Source organism: Tachysurus vachellii, chromosome 1 (genome assembly GCF_030014155.1).
Source record: "Tachysurus vachellii isolate PV-2020 chromosome 1, HZAU_Pvac_v1, whole genome shotgun sequence".
Classification (NCBI taxonomy): Eukaryota; Metazoa; Chordata; class Actinopteri; order Siluriformes; family Bagridae; genus Tachysurus; species Tachysurus vachellii.
In genome coordinates this window covers 31,112,965-31,133,913 of record NC_083460.1, presented here as the reverse complement: position 1 = coordinate 31,133,913, position 20,949 = coordinate 31,112,965, and the positions used below count along the sequence as shown (strand labels likewise).

Genomic DNA, 20,949 nt, shown 5'->3' with positions numbered 1-20,949 from the left:
CTCAGCTTGATAAATATATCAGTAGCTGTCTCTCTCTCTCTCTCTCTCTCATAGTTTCACACTTATTGTTCCTTGATCTGACCCATACTAAGTTCTAGATGGTTAACTGGCTCTGTTCTCCTGTCACCAAAACAGTTTCCATGGTAACTACTTAGATCAGACTGTGTGAATTATTTGTTCTTTTCCACTTTAAAGTGTTTAAAATGCAGCTCGCGCACTGTTTGTTTAACTACTTAAAAGCTTGGGCAGCTCATTATACCAGAAGGTGGTTCATTATTTTTCTCTTTCTTGTTTCTGTCCTGCTGTCTTTCTTGCCTTTTTCTATCTTTTTATTTTGATCTCTCCCCCCCCCCCCCCCCTTATTCCTGGTGCAGAAACATGTAATGTTGAGAGGTAAAACAAATTTACTTTATCTTCAAAATGTAAAGTTGTTGTTAGGTTTGACTAATGCAACAGTTTTGTATAATAAAACAATGAGAAAAAATTTATCACACATTTTATGACTCGGAAAGCGATATAATGCAAGGCTGACATCTGCTGGATAAAACGTGCCATGCATCATTCATTCCGAATTCATTTATAATTCCAACGAATCCATTTATTCGTTTGTTTGTTTATTTGGGACTTTCTTAATTATCCGAAAGATCCTGATCTAATGAAGGCCTAAAAATGTAAAAACATTGCTTGTTTCCTACTTTATTATTTATTTATTTATTTATTTATTTTCGGTCGTTTGTTGTTTTTGCACAATTCTATACATTATCTCAAGGACCTGCTGCTAAGAAACTGTGTTCATTCTAATGTTACTGCACGAAATATTGTTTGAACATTCAGTATTCACATACAGTATTTACACTTGTCGGTCGGCGCTGTTTCTGTTTACTGTTTATTATCTTTTGTGTATTGTATTTTTTGTACTTTTTGTATTGTCTTGTAACTTTTTGTCTGCACTGTCTTTTGTCCTGCACTGTCTTGTCTGTCTTGTTTGTCTTGTACTGAAATGTTTGCACCAGTTTGCACAGTTGCACTTTATGTGGCTAAGACTACTTACAAGTCTTTAGCCCTGTCTTTGTTTTATGTAGCACCACAATCCTGTAGAAATGTTGTCTCATTTCACTGTGTACTGCAACAGCTATATATGGTTGAAATGACAATAAAAGCTTCTTGACTTGACTTTATTATTAGGGTTCAAGCGCGAAGCGCTGTAAACCTATTGTTTTTGTTAGGATTTTTATTATTATTATTATTATTATTATTATTATTATTATTATTATTATTCCGCCCTAGAAACGGTCGTGCAGCCCAAACCGTAAGGCCTAGAGAGCTCAAACTTGGTCAGATGGTAGTAGTCACAGTTACTCAGGGCCAAAATCTCAGCGGAATCGGACAATCTGGGGCACTTCAGCGCCCCAAAACGCGTTTGTGCCCATAGGTCCAAAAACCCAATTTTGTGCTGACCCGTAAGGCAAAGTCTCAGAATCAGAATCAGAATGGTCTTTATTGCCAAGTATGTTTTCATACTTCGTTTTGCTTCGCACGAGGATTGTAGACTCACCAATATGACTTTGTTTATTTGTCACTTTGTGTATGTGAAAATCCTTTAAGGCCTTAAACTCCCTAAAGGCCTTAAACGCTTGAACCCGGGAAATGCTGCTTGCAGCTTTAATTATTATTATTATTATTATTATTATTATTATTATTATTATTATTATTATTATACAAAAGATGTTGGATAAAGTTTGTTATTTTGTTATTTGATAATATTTTTGTGATATAATTATATTAAATATGATGTAGTATGAAAGGCTGTATTAAAGTAGTATGTAGTTTGGCAGTACCTACTGTGGTAGAATATTTTACTTGAAGTAGATTAATTAATTTTACTCTCGAATATATTATTTTAAATGTAGTACAGTAGAATATATTATTGGTAGAACGGTCTAAAATATGTAATAAGGCAATATTTACTACAATGCAATGTATGTATGGATATACAGTATGGAATGTAAACAACAGGCTGATGAAGGGAGTATTTAGTATTGGCAGAATGTCTTACTGGAACGTGTAGTAAAAAAAGGATGTGTTTACTACAGTATAATGCATTAGAGTAGGATGTATAATACTATGCTATACGACAGTATTTATTTACTATAGTATTGAATGCTGTAGTGTAGTAGGATGATGTGTAGTAGTATTTAGTGCAGCAGGTTGACGATTTACTTTGGTAGGAAACAGTAATGTAGAAATATCAGTTGTAAAGCAGCACCTATTAAAGTGGAATGTGGTATTATATTAAAATGTACAATAGTTGAAGGTAACGTGGTAGTAGTTAGTACTGTAGTATATTAGTATAGCACGATGTATTGTAGAATGCATTGTGGAAGGATGTAGGAAGGCTGTGCTCACTATTGTGGAAGGTGTGGAATGATGTACAGTGTAGTGTTTACATTGGCAAAATGTACTACAGGCAGTTTCACACGCGGACGCCAACGTAATGACGTCACGCCTACACACCCGACACCCCCCCACCCCTCTCCTGTAACAACAGCTGAAGGAACGCGAGGCTGCAGGTGAAGGTGCTGGTTAAAATAAGATGTTACCCTTATCTATTAAAGATGATGAATACAAACCTACGAAGTTCAATCTGGTCCTCAAACTCTCCGGATGGTTCAGGTAATCCCCGTCCGTGTTGTTAACTGTAATAAACAGCTTTTTTCTAAATAGCACCGAGAAGCTAAATGGCTAAACTGTTAGCACGCTAATTCATCCTGTTGATAAACTGCAGTCGGTTTTAATCATATGCCAAGGAATAATAATAATACAAAAACCATTTGTCTAACCTTAACACTGTTTAACAAAGAGAAATGTAACCAGTGGGACTGTTTATGTAGTTCCTAGTTGAAACAGCTGATTTAGAAAGCGCTCTAACTTTGATAGGGTTCACGCTAGTTTTACTGACTAGCCATGTAAACACCTGCTTATTACATAGATGAATAAATCAGAGCGGCGTTCTGCTTTTTATATTGTTTATGCAGATGAAAAAAAGTACCGCTGTTGTGTTTGTCTAGTTTTTAACTGGTGTAAAGTTAGCAGGCTTCTTGTTTAAATGAATTGATGCGGCTAAGCTAACGAGTTTGTGTCCATTTGTCGGCGTTTTAGATCGATTCTGGCTGACAAGACATCACGGAATTTATTTTTCTTCCTGTGCCTGAATTTGTCCTTTGCGTTTGTGGAGTTACTGTACGGCATATGGAGTAACAGGTAAGTGTATTGGTGTGAGACTTTAACTAAAGGCTAACAGCTAGAAGCTTAGCTGAGTGAGTGGGATCCAAACAAACGTCACCGTGAGCTCAGATGTGCCACGTAGGTCTAAAGACTACAGCAGTCCGTGTTTCCTGCTCACAGTTTCTTTTACTGACTGTGTAAACAGATCTGCTGTAATTAAATCCTGGCTGTATTGTCTGCTTGTTTTAAGTCTCTTAAATGTTTAGAAACAACTCTGAAAATGATAAGACAGCAGCCTTTGTAATGTTTTCTCGTTTCCGAACTCTGATAAGATTGCAGCAAAACAACGTGTTCCTCAAAACATTACTGTTTCCGGCTCTTCTTATGAATTAATAGATAGTGTATGTTCGAAAACCTCCCAGAAGCTGCTAAACGAGGGCATGAACTAATCTTCATATTTACTGAATCGTCATGATTTTGTGCAGGTCATAATATGTTAGATAAAGAAAGGTGTTTTTTTTCTTCTTCTTTGGCCATGGCATCAAAAATGAGCTGTTACACATTTGAAAAGTGCATAATTTCTTTCAAGATCACAGTCAAAATGAAGCAGTAGTATTGAAGAGTCAGAAAATAAACAGAGAGGCAAGAGTTATTTGAATATATTTGGGTAATGAACAGCAAATGGGTGTGCGTGTGTGTGTGTGTGTGTGTGTGTGTAAAAGGGGGTTATCAGTTATGAGTGAATCATTGTTGGGAACAATAGTGATTAGTGAAAGCAATGGTTATTTAATGACTAGACTGTGTGAATGGTGGTGGTTAGTGATTGGTCATTAGGAACTATGGTAGTGATTTAAGTGAACCGGTTTAACTTGTCTGACCAGCAGCTGTGAAGTGCAAGACACAAAAAGTAAAGTTCTTGCATTGTTCATGTTGACTGCTCATGGCTTCACGGTTCTAGCTAACTCTTGTCACCAGCTGCTTATTAAAACAGATTCACCTCAACTATATTTCACAGTGTGTTTGGGCAACTAATGTTGGTATGTAGTCTTTTTTTTTGTGCATTTTGTTGGACATCTGATTTTACAGCAAATGTAACCAACACAGTTTACACACAAATTTAATCCGGGCCCCACTGATTGACTTTTTTTTTTTTTTATTAGGATTATTTTGCTTATATATTATTATACAGATGTTGTAAATATTCATCAGTGTTGTTTTTCTCTGTCTCTCTTCCATACCAGTTTAGGGCTGATATCAGACTCCTTTCACATGTTTTTTGACTGCACAGCCCTTCTGGCAGGTCTTGCAGCATCAGTAATTTCACGGTGGAGGTCCAATGACTCCTTCTCATATGGGTAAGCGCTCAGACTCTGCTGAAACATGTGGTTGGCTTTGTTTTGTTGAAAGTATTTCTGTTCTATGATATTTGTATGATTGGCTGTGATATATCTGTAATGTTAAGGTAAATAATATTAAATGCTCCCGATATTTATGTTTGTAGCAATCAGCTGTCTTTTTCACATTGTGTGATTGCTTCATGAGTATTACTTGTCACACAGACTGCACCGAATCTCGACCACATTCTATAGCAAGCTGTTTGATAACGTAATGCCTTTATCTCAGATTATATGCTGAAGATCCTCTAAAGCTAGACATTTGATTAAAGAAAACGAATACATTTTGCTCATGACATGAATTTAGAAATTAGTTTGTATAGAAAACTGGCATGTGTAGGTAGAATCATGTTCTCTGTTTAAAAGTGGCAATGTTCTGCTTAGAAAAGACATATTACAAATGAACAGGAAATTTTGTTGCTATTTTTGGTTGAAGAAAAGAGGAGAACAAAGAAATCTGTTCTTTAAGTTCAGGTAATTCAGATGAGGATTTTTCTGTCCATGTGTGGTAGCTTTATATATACGTGTGGTCGGTCATGTAGGCTATTGGTGATGGATTCATTAATTTCATTAAAGTCAGTGTTTTGAATGATCTCTAGCTCCAACATTTCAGCTGTGGTGGTATTGGTGTTTTTAAGATGAGAGTCATAATAGCAGCCTCACACAGAGAGAGTAAACATTTATTTTAGACACCTCCAGAAACTTATTGTTAGTAAGCTTTGGTCACAGTGGCACAAAATTGACTGACAACTTAAGCATCCGAGTACTGCTGATCTCAGCGCATAGCCAAAGAATTAGCTTATGATGTGCAATATTTTAGGCAAAAGCAAATATGGATGAAAAATCCTACAGTATAAACCCAGCTTAAGGAACACCTGAGGTGGAACTGGGTGATATCATGGCATGATATTAATATTATTATAAATTCTGGCACAATACGCTTTCCTGTTTATTTTACAAATATCATTTACAAACTGATTTGATGGCAGCATTTTGTACTGAATTGTTAAAATTTGAATCAACATTTTTTTTAGATTATTGTTTTTTTTTTAGATTGTTCTTTTATAATGCTTATTAACTTAAAATAAACTTATCAATTTTCAGCTTAATAAATGTTTACATTGTGGACATAAGTAATTCATAAAACAATGAGTCACTACTGTCTTGCAGGATTTATCTGACTATATTATGATGTTTATCGTGTATCATGCAAATGTCTTCAAGTATTGTGAAATTATGTTTTTTGTCATATCACACCTTTCCAACTTAATTTAAACTGTTCCAATAAACCATTTGCTTGTCTTTCTCATGACCTGCATGTGCACAAACACAGTTTAGTATAAAGACATCATTGTGAATTGGAGTAATTTAGTAAAATTCCACTGATCACATGCTTCTGCTTTGCAGTTATGTGAGAGCAGAAGTACTGGCAGGTTTCGTCAATGGCCTCTTCCTCATTTTCACTGCGTTTTTTATCTTCTCAGAAGGAGTGGAGGTGAGAGCAGGACTTGTTTTAATAACTCTTACTCAATGGGTTGGCGTGTTACTGATGTCTTATTAAAATGTATTTCTGTCTCTCAAACCTAAGAGAGCGTTAGAGCCTCCAGATGTGCATCATGAGCGCTTGCTCCCGGTGTCCATCGCAGGGCTCCTCGTCAACCTTGTCGGCATCTTTGTGTTCCAGCACGGAGGACACGGACACTCTCATGGTGGAGAAGGTACTGTTTTTTTTGTTTTTTTTTTTTTGTTTGTTTTTAAATAACACTAAATTAAAGTTTCTGAAAAGGTTTCATGGTTACATGACAAGCTACATTTTGTTGTTATTAACTTTGAGAGAGAAACGAGAGCTGTTGAGAGCAGCAGTTCATGGCAGATACAATATAAGGCTCTAACTGGTTTCGCAGATGTTCTTCAATGTACAATGTCACTATTAACAGACAACAAGTGTGTAATATAGTTCTGAAACAAAGAAATGTAAATGCTGTCAAAGTGCTATGATATAAGAGAAATAAATACTTGGAGTCGTCCTGATCACTTTTATTTTTTATGCAAATTTTTATAGAAGCTTGATTTTATCTTATGTTGTAGTAATATAGTACTGACACTCAGTAACATGGTTGGATTTATCTCTCTGTAGATCATGGGCACAGCCACTCTCTTTTTAACGGCAGTGTGGGCCATGGGGGACATGGACACAGCCACGGGGGACATGGACAAAGCCATGGTGGACATGGACACAGCCACGATTCTAAACATGGGCCCGGTCACGGACATGAACACAGTCATGCTCACGGGCATGATCATGGACATGGTCATTCACATGAATCTCACTGCCATGGTAAGTCCTGGATCTGGTTTTTAATGTATTGTTTATGGTTTTGAGGTTTAATTTGTTTTTATTTCAATCATTTTTAAGTATGTATTTTCAGTAAAGCTCATAACCAGATCAGTCATGAATACATCATGAATTAATCCGCTTCTTCTGACAGTGTGGTCTAAATGGAGGCTCACTATTCAAAATCATTTTGTTTTAAGAAAACTTGCCAAAAAGGTTCACAGAGAGTGGTTGGGACTAAAGATGACATACGAGTACTTTTTTCTGATACTGATTCTTAAATATTCAGATCCAAACTACATAGTATTTGTTAAAAGCTTCATAATGTGTGTATTGTTTTTTTTTTTTTTTTTGGTGGGCAAAAAATAGCTCAAAGTTCTTGCCACAAAATCTTAACTGTCAACAACCGGAAAGTAGCACGATCAGAGGTTTACACTTTCACATGGCCACAGATGGTCATGCATGAAGCCTGCTCAACAAATACTGCATTTAACTTACTTTGAAAGTTGAAGCGTGTAAAATCTAATTTCTGTGAAAAAAAGAAAGTTACAAAAAAATGCCTTTATGTTCCTTTTTTATCACCTGTCTGTGATGAGTGCCCTGTATTTTTCTCCTCAAAACGTGTATAGTCAGTGTTGGATTTAACAAAAAATATGTATGAATGATTAGTTGAAGACAAACACAAGCATGTACAGTATAAGGTATTTAAAGCATAAGAAACTGCCTTGTTTATAGGTGATGCTGTGACCGTATGTGATAATTTATAGGTGGGGTCTCCGTTGTTTGAAAGCCAATGTTGACATTTGAAATCACCAAAACACGCCCCTAACCCAAATGGGTCCCACCCCTGTTTTGATAGCTCTGCCCCACACATACACCAGACAAGTATAACCCAGACAAGTATTATGGGGAACCTGTTGGGGCAGCTGCCCGAGGGTATATTTTTATCAATAAATGAACTCAATGAGTAATACTATGGTAATACAAATGTGTTTTTGTAGTACTGTGTGTTGTACCATGAAAGGTTTATCTCCGTTTCGCTCTGGAAAGCTGATGCTATATTAACACGGGTCCAGTGTTGTATAAAGTACTAGAAAGCAATACTTGAGTAAAAGTACAAGTATCGTACTAGAAAAAGACTTTGGTAGAAGTGAAATTTACCTTTTAGAATATTACTCAAGTAAAAGTCTTAAAGTATCTGATATATACTGTACTTAAGTATCAAAAGTAATTTTCTGATATTTAATGTACTTAAGTATTTGAAGTAAAAGTAAAAAGTAAAATTTCAGTGATTTTCGGTAGGCATAAGAGGCACTTCATCCGGTAGGAAGAATCTTTCATTCCAATGTACAGAAACATTTCTTGCAAATACGGCCGCGGGTGTATAACGTTATCTTCTTCACCCTGTTCACCACTATCGTCGGGGTGGTCGTCTACGACAGGGGCGGCCAACCCAACTCTCCTGAACCACATGCGGCTCTTTGCCCGGTTTCATATTACATTCATATCGAAGTTTGTATTTGTGTCTTTTTATTGTGCGTGTTCGCTTCTCTTGAGGTCAATACGGTATTTTCGTCAAACGCACATGTGAGTGGGATGAAAATACCTCAAAGTTTCCCAGTAGGAGCAAGATCATTTGAGTAAACAATTTGTGTCAAGTTCGCTCTCTAAATGGCAGGGGGAAAAAAAAGGTGATGATCATGTCTGCCCATGTGTATGATGTGGCTCTTTGAAGTAGCACAGTAAAAAATGTGGCTCTTGGTCTCTGACTGGTTGGCCACCCCTGGTCTACGATAACGGGAGGTCCTCCAGTAGGTGCTTCCATAGCGGTTTCAGTTGTGCTTCCGCCTCGTTTTGGCAACATTACGCTGAAATAAAGCATGCGGAGCGCAATGCAATATAGGAGCAGTGATTCGCCAAACCTCCCTTATTGCAGTCGCACACATTTCTTCTGATTTTATTTTGTAGTAACGAGTAACGAAGATGCTTAGTGGAAATATAACGGAGTAAAAGTATACATTATATCTAGGAAATGTAGTGGAGTAAAAGTGAAAGTTGACAAATTTAAATAGCAAAGTAAAGTACAGATACGTGAAATTTCTACTTAAGTACAGTAACGAAGTATTTATACTCCGTTACATTACAACACTGCACGGGTCCGACTTCTTGTCTTATCGTAAGCCTTTCTTCGCTTTCTTTCTTTGTTTTTATACGCCATGTCAATGTTAAAACCGCTTTCTTCTAATGTCTCACATGAGCACTGAACTCTCTCTCTGCCCATGTTGACAAGACCCGCCCCTTACTGCTCTTTGGCTACACGTTTGTTTTGATTTTTGTTTTGTTTGGTGGCCCAACGCAGTTTTCTGAAGCATTTCTCAAACAATGGGGACCCTACCTTTAACACCGCATTCTGAACTTGGGGGTTGAGACTTCCTGAACTGGAACTCCTAGATGAGGGAGCATTTTTGTGGTCAAAATGTAGAAATGATAAGTTAGAACTTTAGTTGAACAAAAATAAAAGTTCCCATGCTTTCACACACAAGGCTACAGGTTTGTTTATATTTCGAGAAAACAAACTGATGAAATACACCCAGAAAACAATTTGAATCAGTCATCATGCTCCTTCTGTTTCCTTTTCTTCAATTTGATATTATTATATAAAACCACAAGATGTTTTTGTTTATATTGCACATTCCAGTTCTCTTTTTCTTTAATAGAACTTGTGTAATTCATTTATGTCTTTTTTTGTAGATGACCACTTGCACATTCCAGACAGAGGTTCCAGCAAACAGATCTTACAAGGTAAAATTTGCTTTCAGTCTTCTGACCACCAGATGGTGTGAGAGTCCTATTTGTAACGTGTTACTGTACTGTTCTGTGGCACCTTATTTTAATGAAAATATTTGCGTTTTAACGGTCTTGTCTAGGACACTGGCATTGATTGTTTTGTTACTGCATGGGGGGAAAACGGCTGCAAGAAAAGTAATGCGTAGCCATGTGACATGTTCATTATCACCAGACCTGATTAGTTGATGGAGTTTTATTTGTGGCAAGGTGATGGGTCAGTCCAGCCCATAGACTGACCTTTAACCCCTAGGACTAACCGGGTTAACACTGACATCTGAGAGAGAGCAGGATTGCTGTTGCTTTAAAGCTCTTTGTGTGAGCCTGTGTGGGAAAAATGAGCAAAGAAGAGAAAGTGAGTGTGTCCCCTTTACCCTGGCACACACACACACACACACACACACACACACAGAGAGAATGGGTCCTGTGGGAGGCCCGCTCAGGGGAAATACGGAGAGGGAGGAGGTGACAGTGCAAAAGGTTGCCCTGTTTTTGGGCCCTGAGACCTTTTCACCTTTTCACTTCTCTGTTCCTGTGATGAATCCACTCTCAAATTCTCTCCACGATTCTTTGTGGGTGTCACTGCTTTTTAAGGGCTTCAGCATTCCTGTTTTTCCTTCAGTTGTGCTCTTAATGCACTTGGATGAGATTTCCACTTAATTTCGGGTTATGTGGTTGCGCTTTCTGGGAACCTGAAAGCGGCCTCAGTCATGACGTGTTCAGCTGAGGGAAACTTTTTAAAAGAGAGGTTATTGTACCATCACAACTCGTTCTTTCACCACACACTTCTACCGTTTATTTGCCGTGTGTGCTAGAGCACGTGGCCCTCTTCCTGCCTGCAAGGTGTCTGAATGCCTGCCATTTTTGGTAGTTCTGATGCAAAGCCTTCACTTGACATTGTCTGACCTGGTCTATTTCTAGAAATTAAAATCCTGACCTTCGGCTTTCATTCTGCGTCACAGTTCACTAAACAAACATCCACACGACTGCAGCCGTAGCCAAAAATAACTTTTATTTTGCGTGAGAACTGGTTTGATTTTAACACTGTCTTTAGGAGTACTGTGTGTGTGTGAGAGAGAGAGAGTTTAATTAGTCGTGTTTAACGTCCCGCAGGAGTTTTTCTCCACATTGTTGCTGATACATTGGGAAGCATCGGTGTCATCATCTCAGCCTTCCTGATGCAGAAGTATGACCTGATGATTGCTGATCCGATCTGTTCCATGCTCATCTCCATTCTCATAGGCGTCAGGTGGGAAGAAACACACACACACACACACACACACACACACACACACACATATATGCATAGGCACACAGATACTCACATGCTGACAGATACATCGACAAAAATACTGACATATAGAGACAAAAACAAATAGGCAGACAGATACAAAAAAAATGACAGTCACACCAAATATGTGCATAGAAACACACAAAACAATATGGGTTTTTAAGAACAAAATGAGTTCTTCAGTGTACCACCTCCACATATAACATCGCCCAGAAACTAATATTTTCCTATAACAAAAGCTAATGTTAAAGGATTCACATATTAAATCTATAATAGTTAATATTTAAAATAATTAACAGAATAGTTGTGATAAACTATGTTGATTTTTATGGTAGTAAAATTGGTTGATTGCAAGTAAAATTTCTTAAAAATTATAAACTTTTATTTTCAGGAAATAAAATAATTCAAAAGTTTGTTGATTTAATTATGTTAATTATGTTATTTATGTATAAAGGTTTAAAAAACATTATAATTAAAGCACAACAAGGGCTACTTTTCACTTCCATACATTTGTCTGAATATTCAGTGCTCAGATCTTCAGACTGCTGTCTTGTACACAGGGTGGAGACCAGAGTTTCCCACATGTGGTTAAGCCAACAGCTGTCTAGTGTACTATTCTTTTAGTTACAACTGCTGACAGAAACCAAGTATCTGCTGGACTTCTGATGCCATAAAGTTTCACAGTATCACATTTAAGTTGTATCATATCTTTGTTTACTAATTTGTCTTATTCTAAAAGAGGTAGAAATTGAGAATTGTGCTTTGTTACAGGTTTTAGGTTAAAGCACGTGAAGCTATTAGGAATTAACATGGCTGAATTGGTAATACTCTACTTTAGATAGACAGAAAAGTTCAGGAGTTGAATACGATTTCACTGATAATTACTGTATATAATATTTTCTGAATTATGTCATTTTTCATCAGAGTTTTTTCTAGATGCATTATTTAACTTAATTTTACTGCATTTCTTTCTGGATTAGGTACCAGACACTTTTTTGTATCAAATCCAAACACCGATACAGATATTTGGAGCAGAACACAGATACAGATTGTGGAATTATTTGAGAATATATTATTAATTCAATTGTAAGGAGGAGGGGGAAATGGCCTCAAATGACAGACGCACAATTTGCAGAAATGCCCTATTGCATCTTTATCCCTATTGCAACTGCTTCACTGCGTTCACATGTTTGAGGCTTTTCTTCTCTCTCTGGAATGCAGCCGTGATCTGTGACTGTTACTTTAAAAATGTGAGAACAAAGGCATCTTTTTAAGATGGATTTTCCCTCCTCGGACCTCGATCTCAAAAGAGATGGGGGTCTGTGTCATTGAGACTCGGCTTCATTTTTTCTTTCTTTCTGAAGTTCCTCTCTCTTCAGTCACAATGTGGTATGTGGCTGCAAATGCAAAGAAATGAACAGATCTTGTAGCTTGACAATACAGACAAAGCCTTCAGCTTGTCCTGCCGTTCCTCTTTAAAACATGAACACTGGACTGTTAATGAGAGGGAGACATTTCAATACCGCTGCAGTGTAAAGAGAGCTATTACACAACCTGAGCTGGCAATTAAATCTTGGCTATTTAATAAGATTCTAATTGCTGTAAATGTACAAAGGGACTGACAGCTTATCTCTTTTTTTTTTTTTTTTTTTTTTTTTTTTTAACAACTGAGCAATTGAGGGTTAAGGGCCTTGCTCAAGGGCCCAGAGGTGGCAGCTTGGTGGACCTGGGGTTCAAACTCACAGTCTTCTGATTGGTAGATTGACACCTAAACCACTTGGTTACCTCATCCCTGTGTGTGTACATGAAGTTGGTTGCAGTGAAGTGCCTTTAGTCTGCTGTGTTTTAGGTATTACTTCGATTTTCACACACACACACACACACACACATACGCACGCACACGCTCCAATCACACATTGACATACATGTTTTATGTATATATCCACACTCAGCCGAATGAGTATTGCGCACACACAGGGTGGAGACCAGAGTTTCCCACAGTGGTAAAACCACCAGATGTCGTGTACTATTCTTTTAGCTAAAACTGCTGACAGAAACCAAGTATCTGCTGGACATCTGACGCCATAAAGTTTCACAGTATCACACATTTAAGTAGCACCATTAATTGTAAAAATGTTATACTGTTACATGTTCAGTTAAAGCATGTGAACCTGTTGGAAAGTAACGAATTAGACTGAAGTAGTAAAACTCTGCTTTCCAACTACACATGCTTTATATTTCTTACCAAAAATGTTTACAAACCTATTACACAAACTGAGCTGGCAATTAAAAATCAAAAACAGGTGCATGGGGTCTTAATGAGACCTGAGACCTGCTTGTTAAATAAATGTTTTACATAGCCAGGCGCTGAAACCTTCCATAAAAAATCTTGTTCGGGTTTTAAGAGTTAATATGTACTGCAATCATCTTTGTAAACATTTATATAGTAACAACAGCCTAATGTAATATTTTCCAGCATCACTATTACCCTCAAGCCCATGCGATCTTAAATGAACAAAAAAAAAAAACTAAACTAGTGTAACTAGTTCCCAAAGAATACAGTCATTATCCTAATCCTTATACAGTCATTATATATAACTTATAAATAAGCTTTTGTTTGTCAGATGACTGATGGTGTTTTTGTTAGATGCACGACTACAAGATTTAAAATGTCTAATATAAATACAGCCAGCAAGCCTGAATCTTCTACTCTTATAGACTGTAATCTGAATCTATCTGAATTGTCTTTAAAACAGCTGAGGATGTTGTTTTAAAATATAAGCACTGCATCAAGTCAGGCCTAAGAACACGTTACCTGTGATAAATCACTGTAATTTATGTTCTACGTTGCTTTTATTGATCAGCAACAAAAACTGTAATTAAAATCCACTATTCAGTCCCAAACACAATGCAGCATAGTCACTTAACAATAAGCTGTAGAAAAGGGAAACTATTGTAGAAGCATGGCTCATTGTTTTACTAGTAAGATTTTCTGTCATTCTCTAATAATTTAAATATTAGATGTCATTGAGCTCCTTTGTGACTCTCAGTAAATCAGTTTTATACAGAAGCACTGAAATTTAAAACACAGAGCTGTCTAAATAAAGTCTACATGCAGGAAGATGACTGTTCTCAATAATCTGAAATGTTTGAACGTCCAAGAAAAAAGTTTAGGAATAATCCAACTTGGCGTTCCTTCTGCATCCCATCACATTTGCTTGTCTTGTGTTTGGCTGATTGTTCCTCTGGCATCATCTGTCGTTTTTGTTCAGGGAGGTCATGCACTATAATGGCTCAGCAGGAATGCCTGTGGTTTCTGTAGTTGGACTGTAAGATGGACATTCTGGTGATTGAAGAGCTGAGAACATCAGCTGCCATGAAAGGCTTAATTTTTTTAGACCTTTTTAGACCCTTTTTTAAGAATTTAACCATGATCAGCTCGTGAGTCTCACATTAAAACCCAGATTCAAATGGTCTTGATTGAGACTTTAGGATGTGTGTGTATCGAAGCAGCTTTGCTTGTGTGTGTATGTGTGTTAGCTGGACACAAGCAGAAAGCTCCTGCTGTTATGACCCCGATCTTTCCAAAATGAGGCTTAATTACTTAAGCCCTGGCTCTGGGTGACTAATATTAACATAAATTAACATTTATTTAAGCCAAACTCATAAGGACAATCATTCAGCTGTGATCAGAGGCGAGGTATTTAGCACTGGCTCGGTGAAGTTAGTGTGCCAGCGTGTAAAACATTTCATTTTTTTTAACTTGAATGCCTAACAAACCTTGCATTGAGAGGTGGAAAAGGCTTGAATGAATATATTTAGGTCACAAATTTGAGAACCTAACTCAAAGAATACCTCTCTTTCAGCTGAGATTTACACACAGACATGCTGGATGTTTACAGCAGGCTTTTTGCAAGAGCTTTGGGAGGGTCTGGACTTGATGTTATGGGGAGTGTTCATGGTCGGACGAGATAGGCACACGCCACACGCCGCTCAGTGCCAGCAGTAGCTCCGGTTTCTCTAATGACAGGCTCCCCAGCTGGATCTTTTGAAATGGTTCAGTTTCCAGCTCAGTCGGCTTTAGCTAATGACCATGTTCAAGGCTGCACTTGTAATCTCCAGCGGAAAAAAAAAAAACAAGGCAAGACCTCCGTTTCAGAGGTTTTACAGAAGGGGCCTTTATTTTTAGTCGCTCAATATGTTGGACATTTTTGGAGAGTCAACTACAAATCTGAGAGCACAGTTTCTATCACTCCGTGTGAGTAAAAAGTCTTTCATACAAACAATAATAATGGCACCCAAATAGCTAAATGTTACATCCAGCATTTCTATTATATTTGAAGTATAAAGCTGCATCTACACAGCAAACAGTTTTCTCTTGGCTGTTTCTTATCCCTTAAGTTGCGTTCATGGTTTACATTGACTTTGAGTAGCTGAGAATAGCAACTAGATAGTGCATAAATATAGTGCATCAGAAAATATATACATATTGTTATAAAAGAAAACAAATGTCAGTGTACTGAGAATTAAATAATTCAACAATAGTAAACCAGTAAAAATATTTTTAAGAATCAGTAAAGAATATTTTGGCAAAAACGGAAGACAAACATCAGAGTTGAGCTGCCACTTTAGTCTCTCATGGAGAGATGTGCTACATCATAATAAAAGTTTAATGTAGCAATAACTGTCAGCAGACCCAGGCGCAATTCTCCATTGTGTGTTTGTACATTAGTTTGTCTGAGTAAGCTCTTCAGGGAGTAACATGCCTTGAACGTATGATGCTTAACAGTGACTCATCTATAAGCACAGGAAGTCTGGAACAATACTTTGATGTCAGAAGTCTGAGGTCCGCTCATGTAGCGATTTCCTGTTTTCATTCTTAAAGCCAAAACACGAGACATTTGGAGCTCATGTAATGTGCTGAACTCCTGTGTTGAATATAAAGAATTCAGTCATGGGTAATTGTGCTATAGGTAAGGAATAAATCACTCTGTGTCATGCTGTAATAGGGAAATAATCAGCGACAGGGAGGTGTGGAGTTATAGAAAATACTGTGTCCACCATGAAGTTGATTTTATTTTCTATAACAGATTTTCCTGTAGAGTTTTGCCTCAGTAGTTTGTCAGCAATTATTATATTTTTTTTATTTCAATTCTTGAATACTTAAATTTTTTTTTTAGTTACATTTAATGTACGTATGGAAATGGTAGTGTATTATAACTTGTTTATATGATTGGTAGCTGCACTACTGCTGTTATAGGATTAATCAACACTTTCTTACCAATTATGGAAACAGAAAATATATACTATACCTCTACAAAAGTCCATAATGAGCATGCAATAATGTTTTCAACTCTAAACATACATTACTCTCAAACCAATATATCAGTATTGCGATATATTAACATCATGGTGGACTTTTATTAATATCAAATAACTGAACATTAAAGTTTTTTCCTTATTTTTTATTTCTGTTTTAAATATTTTGTTATTTAGCTCCACGTTTTTGTTACAAAATATTGTAAAACATATTGTGTAAAGTCTTTAAAGACCTCCCCCCCGCCCCAATGCCCACCCTTGTTTAACCCTGATAAGGAGGTGTAAAGCGGATGCTTACATGTGCACAAACACATCACTAATGTAATTCTACTACAGAGAGGTAACTTTGAAGAACTGCTGAGCTCATGAATTCTTATAGATTACATAAGAAGTTGCATGACTGCTAATGCTCACAGAGCTGGTTTGATCTGGGAGCCATTAGCTGCAGTCATTCACTGGGTATTTGGTATGTGTGCCATATTACAGGAAGCTCTCAGCTCTGTGGGTTATTGAGACGTTGCAGATAATAAACTCATGGATTAATGAGATACTTATTTTTTTTCCTGCAGATTTGTCCCAAGACATAAAGATGATGCTCATTATCAAGTAGTATCTGGGTCAACAGGTCACTGCTTAGCCTAAAAGCTAAAGCAAGCCTGTGTCAAGGATGAAGCTGTGAATGGGGTTTAAGTGAAAAGGGGTAAAACAGAATAGATGAGGGGAGTGAAAAGTAGGCCAAGCCCTGAAACCCTCTAATAGCTCCCATATGCATCCGTGGTTGAGGGTTTGGGAAGGGGAGAGCAATGATCATGCTGCAGTAGATGATCTTCACAGAGCTCAGTGATGGAAGCAGGGCCATGTGTGGTTAGTATAATGCTGCCATGCCAGCTGTGAGGTCACACTCTAGCTATGTTAGCCACATCACGAGCAGCAGCATGGTCTGTGATTGGTATCAGGCAGTGGGCAGTCTTGCAAATGATTGTTTTGTACCAACACTTTGACTGCTTGCTAGTTTTGGCCTGACCTGGCATTCCTGAGACTAAAAAAAAATTAGAGAAAGTGAGTCTCACTGGCTTTTTCCCCTGTCCTGAATTTATTTTGCAAATGAAACGTGGTCAGGTACGATCTCCATGTTTAAAGTTATAACTGTGATTGAAAGTGTTATTGCACTAAAGCATGGTGAGAAGTGATATTCTGCCACAGTGATTTGGCAACGATTACAGATATTTAAGTCAAGAACAGCAAATCATCATTTTTATTCGTTTATAGTTGCACTGAATATTGTGAAACATCATCAGAACAGGCTAATTCCTGTTGCTACTCAAGTTATAGCTATAAACTATAAACAGTCATTCCTTTACCAAGAAACACATCTTGTCAGGGTACAGAGGAACCACAGAGTGTACAGAATACTGGTTGTAAAGTGTTTACACTGAGGACTCAGAAATGTTCAAATAAACTTCTCCTTACAGAAAATTTCACTATGCCAACATTTCTTAAGTGTTTGTGTAGCATGTCAGCCACAAATCTGTCCATCAGCTGTTAATATAGAAATCATAAAATATTAAAAAAATGTCAATTAAATGAAGCCTGCACTATTGTTTGAGCTGCTGTTCTAAAACATCAACATCTTCAGGCCAATCAGAATAAAGAATTCAACCGCACTGTGGTACAAGTCATGTGCTGTCAGTATTCCAAATAAAAGTAGTTGACGGACACCTCACCATCTCACTTATTGAACATCCCATTCCAGATTTAATCTCCCTTTCCTATAATTCTCCTGTGAAGGCTTTCCACTAGATTTTGGAGTATCACTGTGGGGATTTGCTCATTCAGCTACAAGAGCATTAGTCAGGTCAGACACTCTTACATTCCAGTTTTGGCACAACATGTCTTCATGGAGCTCACTTTAAACACTGGGCCATTGTCATGCAGGAAAATGTTTGAGCCCCACATCGAGTGAAGAGAAATCTTAAAGCTACTTCATACAAAGATTTTTTGACCCAATTAAGCACTCTTAGCTTGAACCACACATAGGGGTCACAGTCAGGCTTCCAAATACTTTTGGTCATATAGTATTTTGTGGAAGAATATGAAATCCTTTTGCTAGATGTTTTTAACTCCTTTTCAAACAGGTTCAACATGGTATCAATGGATAGTGGATGGCAATTCCAAGTTTTCTCTAAATACAGCTTATTTTTGAATACAGAATAAAATCTTCTATCCAACTTTCTTCTATCCACAATTGGGAAATGATGGGAGCATGGCAAAAGAGATTAGGCTAACATTATCTGTGCACTTTTAAGAAGAAAGACTTTTGTAGTCATGACTATGTTTGGGAAATAGTACTGTCTAATGAGCATGTGAAGTAAGAATACAAAGTGCATAGAAACTTGTATCTCTGATGTTCTTATTTTCTGTTGTATATTGTTAGTTTACTTTTTTGAAATACTTGTAGGCTTTTTTTAACCAGTTTTTTTGGATTAAATCTCTTGCCTAACATCAACTTCCAACAAGAAGGAAAATGAAATATCATGATGTGTGCCTGCATCTTGAAACACCATAGTACAGATAAAATAACCTGGAATCTTTACGTCCACAGCGTGGTTCCTCTGCTGAGGGAGTCCATTGGGATCCTGATGCAGCGAACTCCACCTGCTCTTGACCAAACCCTTCCTGAGTGCTACCAGAGAGTGAGTGCTATTTCTTTTCACTTCTTAAAAAAAAAAGCAGGCCTTAAATCTCAGCATGACCAAAACAGCTGCATGCTACTATTTCACTGCTGCCCTTTCTGGTTCCACACAATCGTTAGCTGTGGGTTCTTGTGGTTCTCTCTGCAGGTGCAGCAGCTGCAGGGTGTGTATAACTTGCAGGAAACACACTTCTGGACACTGTGCACTGACGTCTACATCGGCACGCTGAAACTCCTCGTGGCTCCAGATGCTGATTCCCGATGGATCCTCAGTCAGACGCACAACATTTTCACACAGGTGAGGGAAAATGTGACCGATACACAATTCACCTGATCCAACAGCAGTACTGTACTAAAATAAAAAGTAAAATTGTACTAATATATATTGTATAATAGTGTGTGTGTATGTATGTATCTCAGTATCTCAGCACTGATATAACATGGCAAAAAGGATTTCAGTCAAGTTGTGTGCTGTGCTGAGAAATGCTGTAGTGTGATTTATTATTAGTTCAGAGGGATAGACATAAAAGTGATAAGCACTTCATTTTATAGGCAGTAACAGACAAATAGTATAATTGATATTTTGAATGACAGCAGTAAGGTCCATTTATTCTCTATAAGTAAATCTATCCTGGATGCGTATGATTTTAAAAATATATTATACTGTAAAATATAACCAAGTACGCAGTTTTTGACCCCATGTTTGTGTCTCCAGGCAGGAGTAAGGCAGTTGTACGTTCAGATAGATGTGGCGGCCATGTAGGAGATACCCTGATTCAGGAGTCCTGGGACCAAAGCCCTCTGTGCTGCTACACGAAGCTCATCACCAAACCCAGCCCCATTTTGCCCGTTCTCTTAATTTCACTGGGTTTCCCGACGTCGTCATCACCCAGTCGGCCCAATCTGGAGCGGCCGCCGTACAGTACAGTACAGTACAATATACTGACTCCAGGTTTTTTCAGAGTTTGTTTTTTCCAGGAAAACCAAGCAAAGTGAAGACTACATTTGGGCCTTTTTTTTTTATATATCCCTTAAAGACTTTAGTCTGTATTCAGTGTCCTCTCCTTGTCAGAATGAGGTTTTAATTTTGTTTGTTTAAGAAGGAAAAGTCTAACAGTATGTGAAGTGAATCATCTCTAGTATTTTCTTAGTGGTCTGGTGTCTTTGCAGCAGCAGATGTCGATCACTCGTATTGTTCCGCACTTCAGTTCAGCATCACGCTTTGATCTCTTAAGTGCCTTTCCCTCCCTGTGGATCTCTCGGACAATCTCACACACATCTCCTTCATCAGTCATCTGGAAAATCATGGGTTATTCCAGTTTTGACATTCCCTCTGTTTTGTTTTTTACTGCATGTTGTTCACTGATTATTTCTCAAATCTCTGCTCATGTAAAACTGGATGAAACACCAGCTTAATTCAGCCATATCTGATGAGCCACTTAAATGTGAGAGGTCCATAATTTAACTGCCCATATGGATTTTTTTTTAAAAAAGAAACACATCTGTGCCACAGGCCAGTACATTTGTGCAATTCAATAAATTATATTGTCATCCGATTTGTCTTTTTTTTGTATTTGCTGGAATACAGTGATGAATAACATGCTTTACTAAGTTTAGGATAGATCTAACTCATTCTTTCCATCTTTCCTCTCTTAAGAAGTGTATTGAAATTTTGAGTAAGCAGCTCACTTGTTTAAAGATGAAGTAATGAATTCTGTACATCTTTTAGTTTGTCCCGATCAATAGTTCTCTCTGGATCAGGTTAAACTGGGCTTAAAACCCAGATCACACCTCGTAATTATGTCCTCCGAAGTCAAAGTAGTGCTACAAGAAAATGCAAGCTCATGGT

The 20,949-nt window shown here is 37.5% G+C and overlaps 1 protein-coding gene across 1 annotated transcript; it reads left to right on the top strand.

Moving 5' to 3' along the window:
* The first annotated feature begins 2,526 nt into the window (after positions 1 to 2,526).
* slc30a7 (solute carrier family 30 member 7) lies at positions 2,527 to 20,656 on the top strand. The gene is made up of 11 exons (XM_060882940.1): positions 2,527 to 2,673; positions 3,160 to 3,261; positions 4,467 to 4,580; positions 6,027 to 6,114; positions 6,208 to 6,337; positions 6,757 to 6,957; positions 9,706 to 9,756; positions 10,912 to 11,047; positions 19,011 to 19,101; positions 19,249 to 19,398; positions 19,816 to 20,656. Exons 1-11 carry the CDS (start codon positions 2,594 to 2,596, stop codon positions 19,861 to 19,863), a joined length of 1,191 nt encoding a protein of 396 aa, XP_060738923.1. The 5' UTR covers positions 2,527 to 2,593; the 3' UTR covers positions 19,864 to 20,656.
* The last annotated feature ends 293 nt before the right edge of the window (positions 20,657 to 20,949 follow it).